Source organism: Hibiscus syriacus, unplaced genomic scaffold (assembly GCF_006381635.1).
Source record: "Hibiscus syriacus cultivar Baekdansim isolate YM2019G1 unplaced genomic scaffold, ASM638163v2 tig00110303_pilon, whole genome shotgun sequence".
NCBI lineage: Eukaryota > Viridiplantae > Streptophyta > Magnoliopsida > Malvales > Malvaceae > Hibiscus > Hibiscus syriacus.
In genome coordinates, this window is record NW_024062672.1 from 193,234 (window position 1) to 217,886 (window position 24,653).

Below are 24,653 nucleotides of genomic sequence, written 5' to 3' on the forward strand. Positions count from 1 at the left end.
ATTAATCTAATCCAGGGGTGGCTGTTTACATCTTTTCCTTCACTTAAATAACAATATATTTTGTCAAAATCCATTAATTCGGAAATTGCAATTGGCAGTATCCCTCACCAACCAAATTCTCTCATTATAAGCGCATCAATTGCCCATTCCAAATGCATAAAATATTTAACAAATGGTTCGCCAAACTGCAAATATTTTGGATATTACAGGCTTTATTTGACATATGACAAAACAATTATTTTATTTTATAGGTTGAACAATAATATGATTCAAGTTCCACGCGGAACACTGGCGTTTCTAATATATTATATATATATATACATACAGAAGCTATTGTTTTTCTTACCATTTCATTCTCCTCTCTTCTTTCATCGTCTCCCACAAAAATGGGGCGCCACGTGTTCTTGTTTGCCTGCACTTTACTTCTTTTCGCTGCCTCAGCAACTTCAGCTGCTGGAATAGTGGAGCACTCATTTTATGTAATTATCTACTTCATGCAGCTTTGATTTACCCATTTATAATATTCGTTTTGAATATTTTGACCCTAACTTTAGTTATTACTTAAATTTGTTGGCAGGTGAAAAATTTGACTGTTAGTCGGCTATGCAAAACGCAAGTGATTACTGCAGTAAATGGTGGTTTACCTGGTCCGACGATTCGCGTTCAAGAGGGCGACACATTAGTTGTTCATGTCTTTAACCTATCACCTTACAACATGACTATTCACTGGTATGTTTTCAATACAATTGGTAATGTTAAATAAAACTATATTTTGTGTTTTGATTGATGGTTATTGGTTGAGCAGGCATGGAGTGTTTCAGATGCTGAGTAGCTGGGCAGATGGACCTAGCATGGTCACTCAATGTCCGATACGGCCCGGATGCAAACACACGTATAAATTCACGATAGTCAAACAGGAGGGGGACACTTTGGTGGCATGCTCATGTCTCGTATCTCCGTTCCACCGTCTACGGTGCACTCATCATCCGCCCCCGAGACGGCCACCCGTATCCGTTCCATAAGCCCTACAGGGAAGTTCCGATCATTTTAGGTGAGTGGTGGAATGGTAATGTCGTTGATGTGGACAGACTGGCAGCTGCTACAGGAGCTTCCCCTATTCATTCTGATGCTTTTACAATAAATGGATGGCCTGGTGATACCTACCCATGCTCTAAACATCGTAAGTCATCTCATAACATTCGATTTTCTTTAATTTAAGTTTTTTTTTTTGCGATTTATATTCAAAATTATGATTACCTTTCAATAGTAATATGTAGTTGATTTTACAAGTATTTAATCTTATTTTGATATGCTGTAATTAACTAAGTGGTTTTTCGATCAGAAATGTTCGAGCTTACGGTGTTGCAAGGGAAGACCTATCTCTTACGTATCATCAATGCTGCACTCAATAGCCAGTTCTTCTACAAGATAGCCAATCATAAGATGACAGTAGTTGCCATCGATGCCAGCTACGTCGAGCCTTACATCACCGATGTTGTGGTAACCACCCCCGGTCAGACGGTCGACGTTCTGTTAACGGCGGATCAACCAATCGACTCATATTACATGGCCGCTAGACCATATGCAACTGCAGTTGTATCCGGTGCACTTGTACCGTTTGCTAATACCACCACAAGGGGTGTCCTCATCTATGACGGATGTCCATCACCGGCACTGCCACTAATGCCAGCCCTTCCGGCATTCAACAAACACCCCCGTGGCGCACAAATTTTACACCGGCCTTAAAGGATTGGTCGGAGGGCGTTTCTGGGACCCGGTCCCGCTTAAGGTAGATCACAAAATGTTCATCACCATTGGATTGGCGCTCGAGCCATGCCCGGCGAACACGAGTTGCAAGGGTCCAAAACTCTCAGCCAGCATGAACAATGAGTCCTTCATGAAACCTACAAGCTTGTCGTTGTTGCAAGCCTTTTACCAAAACGTCAATGGCGTTTACACCACCGATTTCCCTGCCAAGCCCCCCATCGAATTCGATTACACTAGTGATACCGTTAACGAACTTCTTCCGATGAAATTTGCTCCGAAGAATACGAAGGTCACCAAGCTTAAGTTCAACTCAACCGTCGAGATAATATTCCAAAACACGAATATCCTGGGACCGGAGAATCATCCTATGCACCTCCATGGCTTTGATTTCTATATATTGGCTCAAGGGTTCGGAAACTACAACCCTGCTACTGATAGAAAGAAGCTCAATTTAATTAACCCTCAGATACGCAACACAATCGGTGTGCCGGTTGGAGGATGGGCTGTCATCAGATTCGTAGCTAATAATCCAGGTTAGTTTCCGATCATCACTTACATATCTTCTTAAAAGGATTAAATATCAAATTTCAGTTCAGTGGAAGAACAAATTACAATTTGGCAGAAAATTTTCTTGATATTCTTGTTTCCTCTTTTTTTTTTTTTTTGCTGGGCAATTAAATTTTTATTGAAATATTATGCACTCTTAGATTCGAAATATATATCTCATTAAAAGTCTTCTTATATCCGAAAAATGATAGAATATAACGGCCCCAATCAACAACAGCAAGACACACTTCTTATAACAGAAAAATTTCTTGATATTCTTGTTTCTCATATATACTGTGCAGGTGTATGGTTACTGCATTGCCACCTGGACATGCACTTACCGGTGGGCCTTGCCACTGCCTTCACGGTTGAGAACGGACCGACGCCGGAAACAACCTTGCCTCCACCGCCGACGGATCTTCCACAGTGCTAGAGATATTTAAATTAAAAAAATAATTTATTTAATGTATAATATGCAAAACAAAAATTCATAGCAAGTGAAGGGTACAAAAATTTAGAATCTTTTAAGTTTTAAAAAAGAAAATGATATTAATTCCTATTTTTAATCTCAAATTTTCTTTTAAAAAATTATAAATATGATTACATTTTCTTGTCATTAATATATTACTATAAGTTAACTCGTGAGTGAGGATGGAGTCTCCATCATAGAAAACTTCAATAATTTGACAACTTCTCTCAAAATAAAATTGATAATTTAGTTATATAAAATTTGAATTCAACCTTCGTTACATTTATGAATTTATTAAATGAATTCAGTAATAAAAAATATATTATTTTTAGAGTTTTTAAAATTTTAATAATAATGTTTGTCAAATATATGTATAATAATAATTAAAAAATTATAAATAAATACTACATATTATAATTATCACGTATTATTAAAAAAAATTATTACGATTACTGCATTAGAGTTTTGAATATATGTAAAGTATATGGTGTGAGCTACTGAGCTCCAAAACTAATGGTTTTATTTTAACGATATTTTTCAATACATGTACACATTTATTTTTAAATATTTATTAAAATGTTTTTGAAGATACTAATTTTTTTTCATCAATTAGTTTTTTTTTTATTTTTTATATAAATATTATTATAATTATTTTATTATTATATTTATTATTATTATTATTATTAAATTATTTTATTACGTTTCAGACCAAAAGGCCCAGTTACAAGAGCCCAAATAGACCGACCCAGTTACAAATCTCGGAGCCCAAGCCCAATAGAAACCCTAAACCCAATTAGGGTTTATATTTCATGCCCCAACCGCCTCTCCTTGTCCACCATTGGATCTGGCTTAGATCCAACGGTTCAGATGGTCCCAGCAGAAACCCTAGGGTTATGATACCCTAGGGCCACATGGCTGCCGTTCGTCAGCCAGCCGCTACCACCGCCTCAACCTCTACTGTCACACTGCCACGACGCCAACCGAAGGCTTCCAGAAGAGTCATTACAGCCGCACACGTCGTCCGATAGTGAGTCACCATTGGAAGTTCGGTGACTCACCAAAGGGAGCCTTATTAACGGTCCAAGATGAACATCGGTGATGGCTATAAAACCATCGACCGAACCTACAAAGGAAAAACAAAAAAGCAAACTAGAGAGCACCACAGCAACCATAAACCACCAAAATATAAAAAAATAGAGAAATACTTACCGGGGTTTAAATACCCTTACCAAAACGACGTAGTTTTGGTGAAGGCCTTTGTGTAATTTCTCTTATGGGTTAATTATACCTGATGCCATCCAATATTTGTAACTTTACATTATAGTCACTAAAATCAATTTATGATCATTTTAATTGGGTCTCTTAATTTTACTCCTTTATAATTTAGTCCTTACCATATAAATATATAGATTTTAGGCAAATAACCGATTTAGCAATCATATTTTTAATAATTAATATTTTGATCCCAAATAGCATGTTTTAATTTAATTTAATTTGATGTCCGAATTTTATATATATTTATTTTAGTCCCTAAATTAATAAATTGGTAAAATAGCATGTTTAGCCACTGTAATTTTAAATAAATAATTACGAATTAAGGCATTTAATTTTAATATGTTATAATTTAATCACTAATTTTAATTTATTTACAAGTTTTATTACTTTTTATATTTTAGTATTATAGTTTCAATTTTATTTATTTTAATCACTATTTAGTTATATTTTAATTTTATATATTTAATTCAATATTTTAATTATCATTATTTTATTTTTTTTATTATATTAATATATATTATTCGTTTATATTTATAAATTAATAATATTTATTTTTTTTAAATATTAAGAAAGGGAAGTCTTAAAACAACTAGATGTACTATTCATTTATTTTAAAAATAATAAATATCATGTTTATAAAAAATATATTTACTTTAATTTTATATAAATTATTTTAATCATATTTTTAATATTCATTTATTTTTTAATATTAAGAAAGGGATGTCTTAAAGCAACTAGAAGTCATTTTCTGATATTTTTAAATAAATAAATATCCTACTTTTATAAATTATATATATTATTTTATTTTATTTTATTTTTTAATTATTTTCAAAGAAATGTTTTATTAATATTTATTAATATTTTTTAAATATTAAGAAAGGGGCCGTCTTAAAGCAACTAGAAGTCATTTTCTGATATTCTTAAGTAAATAAATATCTTATTTATAAAAATATAAAAAAGTATATATTTATAAATATTAATGTATTTTTGTAAATTATAGTAATAAATTTGAAATAAAAAAATTAGAAATTAAATATATTTTTGAATTCTTAAATTTTCAATAATAGAGACAATTTATAATTAACGAGTACCAATTTTGGGCGTTATAGGGGTGCTAACCTTCCCTAAATGTAATCGACCACGAATCTTTTTTTATTAAAATTTTTTTGGTTATACGCAGAATCAGTTTATCTTTTAAATTATGTTTTCTTAAAAACTATTTTAAAAGATTGTTTTTAGGTATTTGACCTACCTAACTCAAAAAGATCAATGGTGACTCCTAAAACATTTTAAAAAGAAAAATCATTTATTTATTCATTTTATTTTTCCCGCCAAGTAAAAATTCGTGCCGGGACAAAAACCGGTTACGACATTTTTATTTCGTGCATGTTGATGTTAGAAATATTTTAGTAGAGATCATAATTGAATTATTATTTTTTTAATCAATATATATTTTTACCATAAAATTAAAATTTAATATAAAATAGGTGTCTAAACTATATAATTTTTTTTCATTTACTTGCCTTAACTTTTTTCAATCAATCTAGGTATCAAACCAACCTTATTATTTTACGTATTTCGACCGTAAGAATCGTTGAAAAAATCCGTTAAATGACACATGTATTATTCAGATAGTTTTTAAAAATTTATATTAAAAAACTTAAAAATATCATTATATTAAAAAGTAATTTCTCTTAAAGTAAAAAAAACTACAAATCACTAAAAATCTAAATCCCTAATTCTAACCCTAATCTTACCTCTCTTGTCAGCCACGACTAACGTTGCGGATGTCATCCTTGCCATCTCTCTAGTCAGACATCATTATTCTTGACGTTGATTGGCCATCGAGATTACGTGGTGTCGTAATTTGCAATTTTTTTCTCTAGTCAGACATCATCATTCTTGACGTTATTTGGCCATCGAGATTACGTGGTGTCGTAATTTGTAACTTTTTTTTTGCGTTGAGGTCATGTGACTCATCAGCTCCATTTCTAGTTCGTTGGTTCTTATTCTGTTGATATTTCGTCAGCTAATTGATTGTCTAGAGGAGGTGCGGTGGGGTTAAGGTTTGATGGTGGATTATGTGAGTTTAGGGATTAAAATTTGGGTTTTCAAAGCTTTGGGGTTTTTAAAAGTTTTTTAAAAAAATTTGGGTTCCTTTTTAATTTTTTTATTTTAAACAAAATCTTTAAATTATATAAATGTAACATGTGTCACTTAATGAAATATTTTAACGAATGTTACGGCCGAAGCACCTAAAATGATAATGTTTGTAATGTTAGATATTTCAATTGACAGAAAAAATTTTAGGCACCTAAATGAGAAAAATGTATAATTTAAGCAATTTTTTTGTATTAAGTCTAAAATTAACTTATATTTTATAGTTGGCTTAATATAAAAATAAGTGTGAAAACTATACTCAAAGTTAAATTTTGGTGTATAAAGAATTTTTTGTTAAAAATAGGTGTTTAACGTTTTTTCCGTTACACTTTTAGGTGCCTACCGTTAAAAAATCTTTAAGTAACAATGTCACGTTTAGATTTTAAAAAATACATTTTTAAAAAAATCAAAAAATATAAATGTGACACCTACTTTTAAAGGTAGACACTTAAAATTGTAGAAAATAAAACGTTAAACACCTACTTTTAACGAAAAATCTTTTAGATACAAAAAATTAACTTTTAAGTATAATTTGAACACATGTTTTTATATTATACCTTTTATAGTTTTTAAAATACCAAACTGCATTTTTATCAAATTAAGGATGTTAAAGTAAAATTTATCATTGTTTTAAATTATATTTTTCTTATATAAAATAAGATCCGCTTATTTATAGTAAAACTTTTAAGTTTTATACATATTTTGAAAAGTTAGATTAACTAATTTAATTTGATTGAGATTAAAATTTTTAATTTTAGGATAATTCAACTCATCCAACCATTTGAAAAATTGTAAAACTTAAAAAGTTTAAATAGTGTAATCTCTGTATATTTACCTCCACTTAGCTTTTGCATTCTCAAAGGACAAAATTGCGAATTGGTTGGTTGGACTTATCAAACCCATTTAACAAAATGAATGAGGGGAGAATTGGATCTTTCAACTTGTTGTGAAGAGATAATAGTTGTTTTATTTATATTGAATGAAATCTAAAGATGTATATATATCTATGCTGTGTAGAACGTGTATAGAAAAAGAATCGGCTAAAACCCCACTCATATAAACAAACCCCGAATTCTCTCTTCTCCCTGCAAATTATTTCTCAAATCAATTTACATCTCGAATCAATCCAATTCTGATGAAACCAATTATTAGATAATAACGAAGCGACCACAAACGAATTTGATCATTCCAGGAAATCAGGGGCTGGAGCCGATGCTAATGCATCAGCCGCAAATAACTCTGCTTCCATGGGAACAGGGCCTGAGGCTGCCCCGGAGCTCGACATGAACTCCGCCATCGACCGCCGTGGATTTCTGCGCTGAGCCTCACAAAGATCGGGCAAAAACACTCCTGCAACCAACCATCGTGATATACCGTTAGGTTTAAAAAAATCTGAGTTACAACAATTGCGTGTGCGGTGCCTGTCTTGTTAACGGTATAAGAAAAATTCTGGACAGACACTATCACGTAATAAATGGACTGAAACCATAATTTAAGCATAATAGAGGGACCGAAATCATAATTTGACCTATAAAGAAGGAAAAGTTGGGTAAATTCGTTACCTTCACCGGCGGCCAAATTGAAGAAAAGATCGACGATGTTGGGGCAGTTGTGGCTGCAAGCGGGGGCACAAAGCTTGTTGGTGAATTGTGGCTCGAGAAGGGAATCGGATGAAATGCCAATGGCATTCCTATCAACCCCACAAGCCCGAACACATTCGTCGCTCTCGATATGCTCCGCCATTCGCTCCACCACCACCTCAGATGTCCGGCATTGGTACTCTACCTTACCTTTCTCCATCGCCGTTTCCAACAAACATCTCTTCCTGGAAGATGATATCGAAAACGCACAAACATCATGTGGTAAATCTTCGCAAACAATCTCAGCTGCACAAATTTCACAACATCAAATGAGACATGGACATATATATGTGTAAAAGAGATATTTCCATTAACAATGGCGTACCTAGAGAAGCACGGAGGAAGAGAGAATAAAGGAAGAGAAAGAAAGTGAATCTGAAGGAAGCCATTGCTAAATTAAGAGATGAAGGGTTAGTTAACTTTGAAGATAGTTTCAAAAATGATTTTGTTGAGGGAGTAATAAAGGAAGGAATGATATATATAGGAGGCGAAATGTGAAACCAAAAGGGAAGGTTATAGTTTCTATATATAGAGAACGTAGACACAGGGCTTTGTTTAAGCCTCTAGTTTGCCTTGGAAGATGCTTTTGGACTTTTACCAATCTCTCCTTTGGATTTCACGTCTTCTCTTTTTGTTGCTTTCGTTTAGGTTAAGAGATATATAGGTGTTTGTTTGCCTCCGCTGCTCAAGTAATTTCCCGAGTTTTCGATTTTATAATTTTTAATGAACAACTTGGCTCAAGCCTTCTCCATTTTTAATTTCAACTTCTTTTAATTAAGCTCCAAGTTACCTATTAGCTATTATTTTGACGCTGTTGGTTCTCTTGCTCACATCGACGGATTCTCTGCTGGTTCTCCACTTGTTTTATAACTGTTGGTTCTCTGCTGGTTCCAATTCGTGAGAAAAATAAGCGGCAGATACCATATGTTTTATCGTAGAAGTTGCAGATAATATGGTATGTAAACAGCTGTTACAACTTATAGTCTCTGATACAACAAAGGCAGTTGAAATTCATACAACTTAAGATTCTAATCATCCTTGGGTTTTCGTATATTTTCATGTCATGGACTCATGGTCTTGTTTAAAATATAAGTTTACACCGATGCAAAAATGTCACTCTCAAATGTTTGATGAAATTGTCTCCTTTAAGTTGGAAAATGAGTATGCCTTCAACCATTTCAATTTCCAAGCAAGGACACAAGACCCAGCAAAACCTGGCAGGATAGTAGTCCTTCAAATACGCCTCCTGCCGGCTATATCCGACAACGTAGAAGCTGAAAGATTTACGACTATGATACATGGTGACTCGTTTAACAGGCACCACAGAGACCATGTCTTTCACATACGACCCTTGATGTAGGACAGTAGGAGGTATATAAGCCCTGGATGCAATGACATCAGAAGAGAAGTTGTTGAGGAAGAAAGAGTCGGGAAAAAAAAGGCTGGAGTGCACTGATACACCCGGGAGTTGGAAAATCTCGTCCAGAACTGATGATGCACCACCTGACTTGTTATGCCGACCCTAACAACAACGAGTATCATTTCAAAAAATTTAAGATGCTCCAAGCACGCACGAGTGTAAACGTGCAAGTCCGGTGTGCACAGTGAATCCTCTAGAGAATTGTTGTGACCAGAAATTGCCATTGGTCACAAAACTAACCTAGGATGATTTGAAATGGGAGATTATAAAGAAGTGAAAAACTGTGCTGAGGGTCTAACGATAATCGGATGCAGCATAACATAACCCAAATGAGGACAAGAAGCACTAACATTTAGCAGCGCAGATAGGCATGCTTAGCATTTAGTAATTGCAATTTTGAGAGTCAACAGAGAACCACTTAAACTAGAATACTCAGACAGCAGCATAGGCATGAAAATAACACACATAGGTAGCATCTTCAAATCAGGTATGGTAGTAAAGTATGAGAGCAACCATAGGTCCATAGGATTCATATCTTTGAAGCAGTAGCCAACTGTGATTCTCGAATGATAGTATAGATTTTCCAAAGAAATCAAAGAAACTGCTAACATAGTGTCCGATCCATCTATGTGAGCAATTAATCCTCTTCCACAGAAAGTATAAGCATCCAACTGTTAAATACTCCTGTTTCCATTTAAAAAGAGTCATTTTAAGGAGTAAAAAATGAAAAAGTTAAAGTGATTAAAAAACCAAAATAATTTTTCAATCAAATGTTAAAAAGATTAAATTTGATATTATGTCTAAGTTATATTCTAACATGATCTTTGAATATTTTTAATTATTTTATTTAAAAAATATAAAAGTACGAAAATAATCAATCATCATTATAATAATAAGACATAATGTTAGAACTGGCATATATCTCTTTTTATTCATTGTTTTGAAAAACGGATCGGACCGGTCGGTTCAACCGGGAACCGCTGCCTAGTCCGGTTCAATTTACAGCAGTTGAACCACTACTAGTGAACTGGCCGAAACCGCTTGAACCGGACCGGCTGAAAACTAGAAAAAACCGCCAATTTTGTTTTTAAAAAAAAAAAATTAAACCAAACGACGTCGCTTGTTAAACGAGCCAAGTCGAACTCAAGTATTACTGAGCTCGACTCGAACTTGAAAACTTTAAAAGTAAACTCAACTCGACTCAAACTCACGAGCTAAAAATTATAAAGTTCAACTCGAACTCGAAAATGCTTGAACTAAAAAAAATTTAAAAGCTCGATTGAAGTCTAAAATTCGAGTTTGATTAAAGTGAAAGAATAATTCACTCAATGCTCACCAAAAGGCTCCATGATTTTGAATGCCAAATTACCTCTATTATTTATAGAAGTTAGTTGGGATGCTCTTCTATGTTTTTAGCCATGTATGATTGTTTTGTTCTCATATTTTTACTCTTTATACTTTTGGGATGCTCTTCTATGTTTCTTAGCCATGTGTGATTGTTTAAAAAAAAAAATTAAACCAAACAATATCATTTTGTTATAAATTTTTTAGCCCCAAATTTATTTTTTAATTATAGTTATATAATTATATTTTATTATTTAATATGTTTTAACTTAAATATTATGTCGTAGTTAATTTTATTCATTTTGTTTCACTTGATTTTATGGTTTTTAACTTATATATGTTATGATTTGCTTTGAATATGATTTGTGATATAAAAAATTATTTTTTATTAAATATTTTTGATATTTTTATTTAATTTTTTAAATAATTATGACGTCGTCCGGTTCTTCCGACCGATCAGACTGGTTCGACCGGTTGAACCAGTGAACCGGTAACATGGCCGGTTCGCTAACCGGTCCGGTTCTGAAAACCATGCTTTTATTAGGTCTATGGTATGAGTGAGTCCTTGCTTATTGATTAGTTATAAAATTCTTATGCTAAAGGAGCTTTTAAGCCACTTTTAGGAATCGAATAAGCAATCACAAAGAATGGTAAGCGCTACGAACCTTTGCCCAGTTAATCCGAGTAAGGTTTAAGCGTATATATAGATATAATAGATAGGTTAGGGAATGGCCAGCAGTTTAGTTCCCCAATTTGGTTTGAAACTCTCTCTCTAAGAGTCTTAGGTTATAGAAAACCCTATAGTAAGATGCAAGCTTAGTTGAATAAATTAGTAGGTAGGGCGGGCTACCCAGGGTTGTTTATGTAGTTGCTAGCTATAAATAATGATTTATAGTTCAGGAGAGAGAATCAATGTTCAGTAGTACGCCTGATTCACCGGGTTCTATCATTTCAGGTCCCATATAATGCTCTAGAAAGAGACTTGCATTATATGCTTTACACATGTACCTTGGACTCTGCTTTCTATATTGATCTTTAGCTGAAAGACCCGATCCTTTCTCCTGTTCCTGAAACGAATGAGTGTTCGGTAAAATGGCACATTCAGAAAGTGTGAAATTGGCCGGTGTTTTCCCTTTCTCTTTTGGTTCAAAGAAATAATAGAAAATTGCATACGAGAAGAAGGGTTCGTAGACAGCCCGAAAGAAGGTCCTCTCTTCGTATTCTATAGAAAGACGAAATAACGATTCTTTTTTTGGAGCATTTTAGCCCCAACATTTTAGTTTAGGGCAAAAAGCTCCCTTTATAGATGAAAATCGTTAGTTAACACGCGATTAACGCTCCAAAATAGGAATTTCCCCCCTAAAATAAAAATATTGAGGGCTAAAATGTCAAAAAAGAATAAAAGATAAAGTGATTATTCTGTCAAATGTTAGATATTTTTTTACCCTAAAATGAAACGTTGAGGAGCCAAAACACTCCAAAAATAGAATAAGAGACAAAGTCATTTTAATAAACGTTAAAGGCTAATTTTAACATTGTACCTAATAATAATCATTATTCTTTAAAAGTAATATTTTAATAATTTCTCAGTTCAATAAAACAAAATAAAAAAACCTAACAATATTATGAATAGACACATACCAAGACATTGTGTGCGAAATTTAACCAACAAAATTTATTAATCGTCATCTTAATGGTGCTCATAACTCAAATGAATATCGTCTCCTTATATTAATTGCTTCTTAACAATCGAATTTTGAGGTCCAAACTAAATTCTGAATATCCATTTGTTGTAAATTCTATTTATTATATTATTTTTAGACAAGAAGACACTTGAAGTGTCTGAACTTTCTAAAGAAAATTAATATAGCCTTTATCTTCTTTTTTTTATCAATGTGGCATTCAAACTCGAAAATAAAACCCAAGGTAGCCCTTTGATCAATGTTTTCCATCGTTGATTAACGGTTCCGTTATTTCATGTTGTTATAAATTAGGTAAATTACAACATTCATCACTGAATTATTTTCTTCTCTTTTATTTTGGTCAATAAACTCTAAAAAAATTAATTTCGGAATCCCTAAAGACTTTAGAGACTAAGACTGTAGTTAACCCATTTTATTTTAAACACAAAACCCAACCTCCCTCCGTTCGGCGCCCCCATATCCCTCATTGTTTCTTCAGCCACCGCTGCCCATCTTCCATTTCTCCGTTGGTCCATGGTCATTAATGTCGCCGATCGTCACTCACAAGCCTTGCGACGCAACCGCAACCCTTGCCAAAGTTAACTGTGCCGAAAATGAATTTAGTAATACCTTGGGGGAAATGAAACGTGGTATTAGAATGAAAAGCTCGATTCTTGGACTTCACCCTTTTGTGGATTCCAAGAAATACACGATGTTAAGCATGAAGCCTTTCCTAATACAGAAACATAATCTATAACATTCTGAAATTCAGCGATTTGACCTAAAAATCACCCTATGAACTTAATATACCCTAAATAACACTCTTTGACCAATATTTTCCTAACTAACACTCTTTCGTTTGAGGTGGCACAAAGGCGCCTCCCTGATAACGCGCTTTACCGAGGTTTTAGCTGACTAGGTAGACACGTGGCTAAGGCGCGTTTCAGGAAACGCTCATTCGAGGGGTTTGTGCTGACTGGGACGCTACGCAGGAAAGAGCATTTGCTTTTTTTTAAATAAAGATTTAATTTTTATGTTTTAGGGTTATTATAAATTAGTAATTATTATGTAAAGTGTTCCGGTTATGATTTAAGAATTGTCGAAGGTATTTTTAAATGTGTATTAAATGTGAAGTGAATTTAGGTTAAAGTGTTATATGTTTCGTTAAGGTGAAAGTGGTGAAAGATTTTGTAGGTCAAAAATTCATTAAGGTTGTGTAGGTTAAACGGTTAAAGTGGTTTAGGGTAAGGTTCGATTAAATTGAAAATGTTAATTACTTGAAGTAAGAGATAAGTGGAAACTTTAGGTAGAAAATACACATACATTGGGAAATTATAGAAAATGCAATTACATTTAAATATTAAAAACAAAAACATTCATTGAAATAAAAAATGCAATTACATAAGGGTTACCGGTTAAGTGATGATAACAAAGCTGGACATTTTTTTCTATTGTGCCCGATGTTTCTGTAATGCCCACATCTTTTTTGTTCTGTTGACCTCTCCTGAATATCCATATCTCAATGTATTCTAGTGGATTTTGGACGATTTGAGTCCCTCAATAGCAACGGATCTAGTACAATTGTAAGCCAAGTTTGAATCTCATCTGGGTCTCTTTCGTTACCTATGGGCGGAAACACAAATTCATATACCTTGAATACTTGTGAAAGTTGGTATATGGGATCGACATAATTTTTGTAGTCCAAATGTGAATGTGAGCAAGCTGTTATGACATGAGAGCATGTATATTTGAGGGCTTGAAAGAAACCACAATCACACCACATCTCTTGCGGATTAACTCTGAAAGAGTTACTTCAATCCCTTGAAGAGGATGTGGCATTTCAGTTACATGAAATAATTCACGGGTGCGAGAAAAAGTTGTAACATCCCATTTGAAGCAGGCATTTTTTTCTGTAAATCAGCTACTAGTCTTGGGTGATAAATATGGTCATTCTGTATCCAAGTAAGAGCTTGTCCACCGAGCTTTGCAAATAGTTGACCCAAACGAAAATAAGTCGTTTAAGGTTGAATTGATTGCTTCAGCCAAGTTGGTTGTCATATGACCATAGCGATGCCCCCCGTCATAAGCATTTGTCCACATTTCTTTGTTGATGTCCATAATGTACTCGCACCCCTTCTTATTTTTTCCAAACAATTCTTGTAGCATAGACTCAAACCTTTGAGGTAAGAGCTCGTAACCTAAGCCATTAGGAATATGTAATAGTTAATATGAAGTATAAATAAGTAATACGAAAATGATTTAAAAAATGGAAAAAAGTAACATACTCATGCGCACGAAAAAATGGAAAAAAGTAACATACTCATGCGCACGACTAACTGACGTTCATCATTCTTCTTGTATTTTCCATAATAATTTGTACCAATATGACGGACACAATAGCGATGTTAAACATATGGAGGTTTCCACATTGGACCCAAAGAGTCCATTGCTACTTTTATCCTGGCTCCTCGGTCTAAAATAATGCATACGTGTTCCCTTGTGACAATATATAAACGTAAATTTTTAAGAAAAAAAGCCCAAGACCCAGTGTCTTCTCCTTGAACGAGGGCAAACGCAATAGGAAGAATATTGCGGTTACCATCTTAGACCACAACCAATAATAAAACTTGCTTATATTTCTCATACAAGAAAGTACCATCAATTTGGACAACTGGTTTACAATACTTCTACATTAATACACTGAGGGTAAGTCCAAAAGGCACGGTAGAATTGACAGCGATCGCGAACCACTCAATCATTCGCGTAATGATGTTGAGTTTCAAACTCAACAATTGTCCCGGGATTAAGTCTTTGCATAACATGAAACCAATTGGGTAGCTTATTGTAAGAGGAATCCCATTTGCCATGAAGTTTGACAATGGCATTCTGTTTTGCCTTCCAAGCTTTTTTATAGGAGATGGTGCACCCATATTGTGATTGTATAACATAAATCAATACTGCAACAGCTATATGAGAGCTTTGGTTCACAATGGGCATGACAATGCGCCTTCCCTTTTTTTTCCAGAGAATATGTTATAATTGCCCTATTATGTGTGATGTCCCCCGGCGTGGCACTATTCATGTCAGTACCTATCATGTTTGAGGGGACGCAATAAAGTGGTGAAAGCGCGTTTTAGGGGGCACGCCTTCCCTTTTTTTGTTAGAGAATATGTTATAATTGCCCTATTATGTGTGATGTCCCCCAGTGTGGCACTATTCATGTTAGTACCTATCATGTTTGAGGGATGCAATAATGTGGTGAAAGCGCGTTTTAGGGGGTGCGCCTTCCCTTTTTTGTCAGATAATAGGTTATAATTGCCCTATTATGCTTGAAATTTATGTTAGAGTGTTGAATTTGATGTTAGAAAGTGAAATTGGGTTCTTTTTGGAAGTTGAGCAAGTTAAGGATAAAATCATACATATGGATAAATTTAAGTTCATAACTTAAATTAAAGTGTTATTTGAAGTTTGGATAAATTGGATAAAAAGGAGTTAGAATGGTTAGGTTGAAGTGATAAAGTCAACATTTATGTTATGACATTGAAATTGTATGGAATGAGCATCGAAATGTTTTTATGAATTATTTTCCATTGTGAGCCTTTGTTAATGGGATTATAACACATGATTTTTAATGTATATGATTTATAATGATGCTCATTAATTACTGTGGAAATATTTTTTAAATAATTTTTACAAGACAATGTAATTTAAGTTTCAATTGTAATGTCACTTTCTTGGTGAACTATAATTGGAATATAACTTTGAATTTCGAATACAATTTTAAATTTTAATTGGAATATTAAGTTGAATTTTGATTTGCATTTTAAAAACATTTAACAAACATTTAATGTTGAATTTGAATTTAAATTTTAAAAATATTGTTGTAACAACCATTAAACATTTAAATAACATTACAAAATTACATATATTTGTGAAATGTAACTATTTAAATAACATTTAAATACAACTGGATCACCGATGTCGTCTTCTCAAATAAGTTCCACATGGTAGTGGTTGTCTATTTCGCTGAGGATTTCTTCGTATAACTTGCTCTTCAGTTTCCTCATCTTTACTGTCATCATCATCATTGATATTTTTTTCATTTGGAATAGATGATGATGAAGGGCATGTATAAAATAACGACCCTGGAGGAGTGTTACTAAATATCCCACCACTCATAAAGAATTGAGAAAACTATGAAAATATTGGCATCGATGTCTATGATCCAGATGGAGTTTGAGGTGTTTGTGGAGAAGCACCACCAGCAAAATAAGATGCATATGGACCATATGCATCTTATTTGACATAGTTGTATATGCACCTCCATAGGGTGTCATAAAACCTTGCGGGCTGGGCATGTAACCTTGCGGGCTGGGTATTTACCTCTGTGGGCTAGGAATGTAACCCTGCGGAGATGGCATATGAACTGGTGGGCTTGGCATATACCCTTGCGGAGATGAAATCTGAACTGGTGGGCTAGGCATGCACCCTTGTGGCATCATCATCAATAGATATGGATGTTGTGATGATTCTGGTGGTACGACTGATGCCAAATCGGTAGTGGCTTCTCTCCATCCACGAGTCGAGGGACGATGATATTGTGACAGTGGACGTCTATCTCGGCGCCTATGAATGCTAACCCTTCGCGTTTCCGTCGAAAGTAGAAACGACTTTCCATTTTCATTAAACCACTCCATATAGTTATCCGTAACCATATGACCAGTTTCAGCGTAAAATTATCGATGGGGCAAGTATTCATATCGGTTCTCCCAAATCGCAATCCAATCTCTTTGTTTCACCACCCAGTTGACCTCTTTCTTTCCTCGTCTGTCTATGTTATGCATGTCGTCTAAATGCATAGGTGCTCCAGGAATATATTGCGTAAAACAAAACTGACGGAGCACACGATCAATCGTATGCCTCTTAACAATAGCATAACATATAAAAGGTACAACTGACATCCAAACATCTAATGTGTTGAAAACATTTTGATATTTCGATATAACAAACTAAGTTTAAATGAATTTTAAGATTTTACAAATGATTTTCTAAAGTATATTTGATTCAATTAATCGAATATCAAATTATTACTCCAAGTCTTTCAAGATCATTTCAAACCTTACTAAATGTATAAAATTGTGTTTTATACTTAAACTATTTTTGAAACAATTTTCACAAAGTATTTTGAACCAAAATCAAGCCTAAAATCAATTTTTCAAGGACATGCACCGATGCACCAATCCATGCATCGATGCATCAATTAATTTCTTGAACATCGAATGCATTTTATGCATCAATGCACATACCATGCATCGATGCACTCAGTGCATTTGATGCATCGATGCACTCAGGCTTTTTCAAAACATCGAATGCATTTTATGCATCGCTGCACTCTTAGTGCACCGATGCACTGAGAGTCCAACGGTCAAAATATTTGAATTTTATACTGATGCACCGATGCACTTAGGGTTTGCATCGATGCACTGACGCTCCCAACTGAATGTATTAAATATTTTCACACTTAAACGGCTATATTGACTTCACTAAGCATCCCCAACGTTCAGAATCATTTGAAGGTGTATTTAAACAAGCTTAGAAGCCATTGATCAATAACAAGAAACATCAAGCAACTAGAATCAAGAGAGAATCAAAGAGAAATCAGCAAACCTCAAGTTTAAGCATTTCAAGCCTGTTTTTCATTCAATATTCATTTTGCTTTCAAGAACTCTTATTGTGCTCAATTGTATTTATTCTTGAGTGTTCTTTCTTTGTTCTAGAATTGTGCAAACATATTTGCCTTGTCAGGTTTTTCTTGTAAGTTTACAAATTTGTAATCTTCTCTTTGAGAAAAGAGTGTTCTCAAGAATTGGGGTATATTCTTGAGGGAGTTGTAAGTTTATCTCTTTAGCCTCAAAAGAAAGAACAAATTAGTGAATTTGTTGGAAAATCCTTAGTGTGTATAGCTAAGGTAGTGGACGTAGACTTTGGTTGATAAAGTCGAACCACTGTAAATCACTGTGCAATTACTTTTAATTTTTTGCAAAAGCTTCCACCAAAATTTTTATTGCCAATTCACCCCCTCTTGGCCGATTCCATCGATCGATTAACTCAACAATTAGTATCAGAGCCTAACTCATTTGAAGGTTTAATCACCTCTTGAGTCGATTCGGGAAGAGTTACATCGATTATCAAGTCATCAATGGCCTCCGCTTCAAATTTCGACTCCGATCTCGATTCGATGCCCGTCAACAAGCCTCATTTCTTCAATGGAGCTAACTATGCCTATTGGAAGAATAGGATGATGTAATTCATTCAAGCAAGTGACATGGTAGCATGGAATGCCGTAGAAGAAGGATACATCAAGCCTCTCACTCATCCAAGATTGTGGAGTGAAGGAGAGACAAGAATGTTCCAGCTCAACTCCAAAGCAATCCATATTATATTTTGTGCTCTTGGACTAGATGAATACGAAAGAGTTTCATCTTGTACAACCGCCAAAGAAATATGGGACAAACTTCAAGTAACTCATGAAGGTACCGATGAGGTAAAGAAATCCAAAATTAGTATTCTAACGCATAGCTATGAAAATTTCAGGATGAAACCAAATGAAGATATCAAAGCTATGACGGATAGATTTTCAACGATTGTCAATGGTCTCAAATCATATGGAGAGATCATTTCAAATGAAAAGCTTGTGAGGAAGTTAGTCTACTCCCTTCCAAAATCGTGGCAATCAAAGAAGACGACAATCATAGAGTCTAAGGACCTAACATCCTTAACTCTTGAAAAACTAATCGGTTCCCTCCTTACTCATGAAATGATACTTGAAGATGAGGTGGACCTCGATAAGATTGACGAGACACCAAAGGAGAAGGAGAAGAATAAAAATATTGGAGTTGCTCTCAAATCCACAAAAGATGAGAGTGATTCGAATGACGATGATGATGACGAGAAAATAACATTATTTGCCAAACGATTCAGAAAGTTGATGATGCCCAACCGAGGAAGAAAATTCAAACGTCATGAAGGCTTCAAAACTGAATCGAAGGAGAAAGACCCGATCATTTGCTTTGAATACAAAAAGTCGGGGCATGTCAAATACGATTGCCCACATTTGAAGAAAAATGGTCAATCCAAAAAGAAGCACAAGGCTCATGTAGCTACATGGAGCGTTGAAGAAGGTTCCGATAAAGAGGAACAAGAAGTTGCAAACTTGTGCTTAATGGCTATCGGGGAAGATTCTAAGATAGCCTCTAACTCATTCGATTTGGATGAATTATCTTATGATGAGTTATTAGAGGATTATAATGGGTTGGCTTCAGATTATAAGAATCTATTTTCAAAATACAAAAATGATATTTCAAAATTGAAAAACAAAAATAGTCTTATATCCAAGACCAACAATGAGCTTGAAAGTAAGATGAAAGACTTGCAAATCAAAATTAATGATTTTGAAAAGAAAAATACTGATTTGCATAACTTACTTTTAAAAGTTCATGATGATCATCAAAAAAAGATTGATGATCTTAAAACTTCTTTTAATTAAAACTTCTTTTAATAAGGTTGGAACAAAAAGTTTTGAAAAAGGTGAGAATTCAAAATCCAACTTTGTTAAGAAAAGTTTTAGAAGCTACAATCATAGAAGTCCTCAACGAACCTCGAATGGTAAAATTGTTAGGAGTATATGGGTTCCTAAAGAATTCATTACTACTAAAGATAAGGATGTCCTTCATAAATGGATACCAAAGGGGACAAGGATTTTAGAAACTAATGAATATGGACCTAAAAGAATTTGAGTACCAAAAATTAGAAATTAATCTATGTTTGTAGGAAAAAGAGCATTGCTACAAGGCACAGGAAACAAATCCAAATTCATGGTACCTTGATAGTGGATGCTCGAGACACATGACTAGAGACAAAAGCCGGTTCATAGAGCTTAACGCCAAAAATGGAGGAGAAGTGACTTTTGGTGATAATTCAAAAGGTCACATTGAAGGTATTGGTACTATAGGTAATACCTCTTCCATACAAATTAAAAATGTGTTATATGTGAATGGATTAAAGCATAATCTATTGAGTATTAGTCAATTATGCGATAAGGGATTCAATGTCATGTTTGAAATAAATGGTTGTAAAGTCATTGAGATTGCATCTAATCGGATTATGCTTGTTGGTCATAGAATAGGAAACATATACATGGTGCATTTAGACTCTGTTGATATGAATAATTTGTGCCTAGTTGCTAAGGATGAACATGATAGTTGGTTATGGCATAGGAGACTAGGACATGCTAGTATGAGTGTTTTGCAATGGCTAATTCAAGGAGACTTAGTAAGAGGGTTGCCTAAGCTTAAATTTGATAATGATAAAATCTGTGATGCTTGTGCTACAAGAAAACAAAAGAGAATTTCTTTTAAATCCATTAATGATGTATCAACTAGTAGAGTATTACAATTGATCCATATAGATCTTTTTGGGCCAACTAGGACTACTAGCTTGTGTGGAAAACAATATGCATTTGTCCTGGTAGATGAGTATTCTAGATATACTTGGGTTCTATTCTTAAGTACTAAAGATGAAGCATTAGAAAATTTCATCACATTTTCAAAAGTAATCCAAAACGAAAAAGGTTACTCTATCACTAGTGTTAGAAGTAATCATTGCACTGAATTTGAAAATCTTGGATTTAATGAATTTTGTAATTCTAATGGTATTAGCCATAATTTTTCAGCACCTAGAACCCTTCAACAAAATGGAGTTGTTGAGAGGAAAAATCGAACTTTAGAAGAAATGGCTAGAACCATGCTTTGTGAAAATAATTTTGGGCGGAAGCCATAAATACCGCTTGTTATGTTGTAAATCGAGTAATGATTAGACCAATTTTAAAGAAAACTCCATATGAAATTTTCAAAAATAAAAAGCCTAACATTAGCTATTTTCATCATTTTGGATGTAAATGTTTTGTTTTAAACAACGATAAAGAATACCTTGGCAAATTTGATGCTAAAAGTGATGAAGGAATTTTTCTGGGTTATTCCTTAAATTCTAAAGCTTATCAAGTATTTAATAAAAGAACTTTAGTTGTAGAAGAGTCTATACATGTTGTTTTCGATGATAATCTCCTTCCGAGGAAGAATTATTATGTTAATGATGATGTAGGTATTGTACAAGCAGATGACGTTAGACATGACATTGGAGAATCATCATCAAAGGAAGAGACGAAAGATGAGGAAACTCATGATCCTCTCGAGAATCCAACCATTGAAGAAAAGGAAGTATCTTATCCAAGAGAGTACAACTATGTCAAGGATGGTGAAATTATAGGTGATCCATCAAAAGGGGTAACAACTAGATCCTCTTAGAAATATTTGTAATTATGTTGCATTTATTTCATGCATAGAGCCTAAGAACATCAAAGAAGTATTAAAAGATGAACATTGGATTATGGCTATGCAAGAAGAATTAAATCAATTTGAGAGAAGTAAAGTATGAACATTAGTTGAAAGGCCTAGTAATAAATCTACTATAGGTACTAGATGGGTATTTAGGAATAAGCTTGATGAAAGTGGTAATATTGTGAGAAACAAAGCTAGACTTGTTGCTCAAGGCTATACTTAAGAAGAGGGCATAAATTATGATGAAACATACGCGCCCGTAGCTAGGATGGAAGCAATTAGAATGCTATTATCATTTGCATGTTTTCATGAATTTAAATTATATCAAATGGATGTTAAAAGTGCATTTTTAATTGGTTTTATAAAAGAAGAAGTGTATGTGGAACAACCTCAAGGTTTTGAAGATTCAAAATTTCTGGATCCTGTTCTTAAATTGACAAAAGCACTTTATGGTTTAAAACAAGCTCCTAGAGCTTGGTATGAAAGATTGTCAAACTTTTTAATTGAAAAAGGTTTTTCAAAAGGGAAGGTTGACAATACATTGTTTCTAAAGCATAAAGGTAAAGATTTATTAGTAGTTCAAATTTATGTTAATGATATAATATTTGGTTCTACTAATGATGTTCTTTGCCAAGAATTTTCTAAGCTAATGCAAAGTGAATTTGAGATGAGCATGATGAGGGAGCTCTCATTTTTCTTGGGACTCCAAATCAAGCAAAGAAAAGATGGCATCTTAAGTACGTCAAAGATATGCTCAAGAAGTTTGGACTGGAAAATGGCAAGCCTCATGACACTCCAATGAGCTCTTCAACAAAGCTTGACTTAGATGAAGGAGATAAATGTGTAGATGTTAAATTATATAGGTCAATGATTGGATCTTTACTTTATCTAATTGTAAGTAGACCGGACATTATGTTTAGTGTTTGCTTAAGTGCTAAATTTCAATCATGCCCTAAGGAATCACATTTACTAGCTGTTAAGAGGATCTTTAGATACCTTAAGGACACTCATAGTATAGGACTTTAGTATCCTAGAGACTCTAGCTTTAGCTTGCATGCCTTCTCAGATGCGGATTATGGAGGATGCAAATTAGATAGGAAAAACACCTCCGGTACTTACCAATTCCTTGGAAATATGCTGATTTCGTGGTTTTCAAAGAAACAAAATTGTGTTGCATTATCTACCACTGAAGCGGAATACATTTCAGCCAGTAGTTGTTGTGGACAAGTTTTTTGGATGAAACAACAACTTTTTTGATTATGGAATTGAAGTAGGTACTATTCCTATCAAGTGTGACAATACTAGTGTTATTTGTCTCACTAAAAATCTCATCCAACACTCTAGAACTAAACATATTGAAATTAGACATCACTTCATTAGAGACCATGTCGCTAAGGAAGATGTAGTTCTAGAATTTGTTGATACTTTGCACCAATTAACGGATATTTTTACAAAACCCTTAGATAAGGAAAGATTTTGGACACTTAGGGGAGAATTTGGTTTAACTGACCTATCTTCACTTAGTATTTAAAATAATTTTAGCACTTTTAAGAATAAATGAAAAATGCTTATAATAATAATTTTTGATTGCATTCTTTGCTATTAGTTAGGGGGAGTTTATGTTCTTCGGTGAAAATTAATTTTATGTTCAAATAAAGTTTAAAGATTAATTTGATTTGATTGAACATAATTAATTTTTGATATATGAGTTTCCAATACCACTAGAGCCAATTAATTTAGTATTTTGAGTGTTTAAAACGGATTTTTGACATTTTTGTGCTTAATGCATCGATACACTTAACAGTGCACCGATGCATCCCTTTGAATGTGCATCGATACATCAGCTGATGCACGCCCTTGAATGTGCATCGATGCATCCGTCGGGTTTTGGGTTAAAATATCTCATTTTCTTTATTTTTCTCAAACCCTAAAACTAAAAACTCTCCCGCCGTTCGTCCCTCTCTCATTCTAAATCCTACTCTTACTCAAAATCATCAAAAAATCATCGGTTTCTTCTTGCTTTTCATCTTCAAAACCTGATTATATCAAAAAATCATGAAAAACAACTCCTCATCCCTCTCAATCTGAATTTTCAAGGTAATATTTCAAAAACCTCTATTTTATTGATTTTTGATTTTAAAACTAGTTTTGATTAGTTCTAGGATGAACATTATATCGAGAATTGATTGTTTGTTGGTTCTAAACTAGATTTTACTACCAATTTCATTAAAAACAAACAATTTTTCAAGATTTTTCTTTGAATTTCGAACTTAAAAAAAAGAAATATTATGATTTCGAAAATTAGTAATATTTTTTTATTTAATTGTGTTGTTTTCAAGAAAACTATATTATGATTATCAAATATTATTAAATAGTTTTCAAAACATGCCCATTAGGATATGGTTTAGAGAACCTTGAATTATTGAGGACTCATTTGAGTTTTGGGATTGATTGTGCATACATGTGTTTCAAATTGCAGGTGATATTCCTTATTCCGATTTCCTTTAATCATGTCAAATCCCAAACACCCTAGAACTTCGTCGAGTAGTTCTCGTTCAAACCAACCTCCTATTCCCGTCCCTCCTCTACCTACATCTCTATTAGGATCTTATTTTAACATGCCTGAGCATCATAGAGACAAATTGTACTCTAGGTACAGAAATTCTTTTCAAACTTATAGAATCCGGGAAGAGCGTATTACTTCTCTTCAAGCTATGATAGATATTAACTTTGAATACCTTTCGATTCTTAAAACTTGGATTGTTAAAACATTTTGAATTGTTTGACTATTATTGGATGTTTGAACTGTTTGGTTTGATCTTTATGAGCTTCATGTTTATTAATTTTTGCATTATTGACATCTTAGTTGCATTATGACCAATTTACCATTTCACATTTGATTTGAATATTGATTATGAACACTAATGGCTAATCTCTCTTTTGATCTGTGATCTT

General features: G+C 33.6%; 1 protein-coding gene and 1 pseudogene across 1 annotated transcript; one reads left to right on the forward strand and one right to left on the reverse strand.

Annotated features, from left to right (window-relative positions):
• The first annotated feature begins 354 nt into the window (after positions 1-354).
• LOC120116728 lies at positions 355-2,812 on the forward strand (annotated as a pseudogene).
• A 4,558-nt stretch (positions 2,813-7,370) lies between these two features.
• Positions 7,371-8,246, reverse strand: LOC120116845. Its single transcript, XM_039137249.1, has 3 exons — positions 8,183-8,246; positions 7,780-8,103; positions 7,371-7,567 (listed from the first exon to the last, which is right to left on the reverse strand). Exons 1-3 carry the CDS (start codon positions 8,244-8,246, stop codon positions 7,401-7,403), a joined length of 555 nt encoding a protein of 184 aa, XP_038993180.1. The 3' UTR covers positions 7,371-7,400.
• Between the last annotated feature and the right edge of the window lie 16,407 nt (positions 8,247-24,653).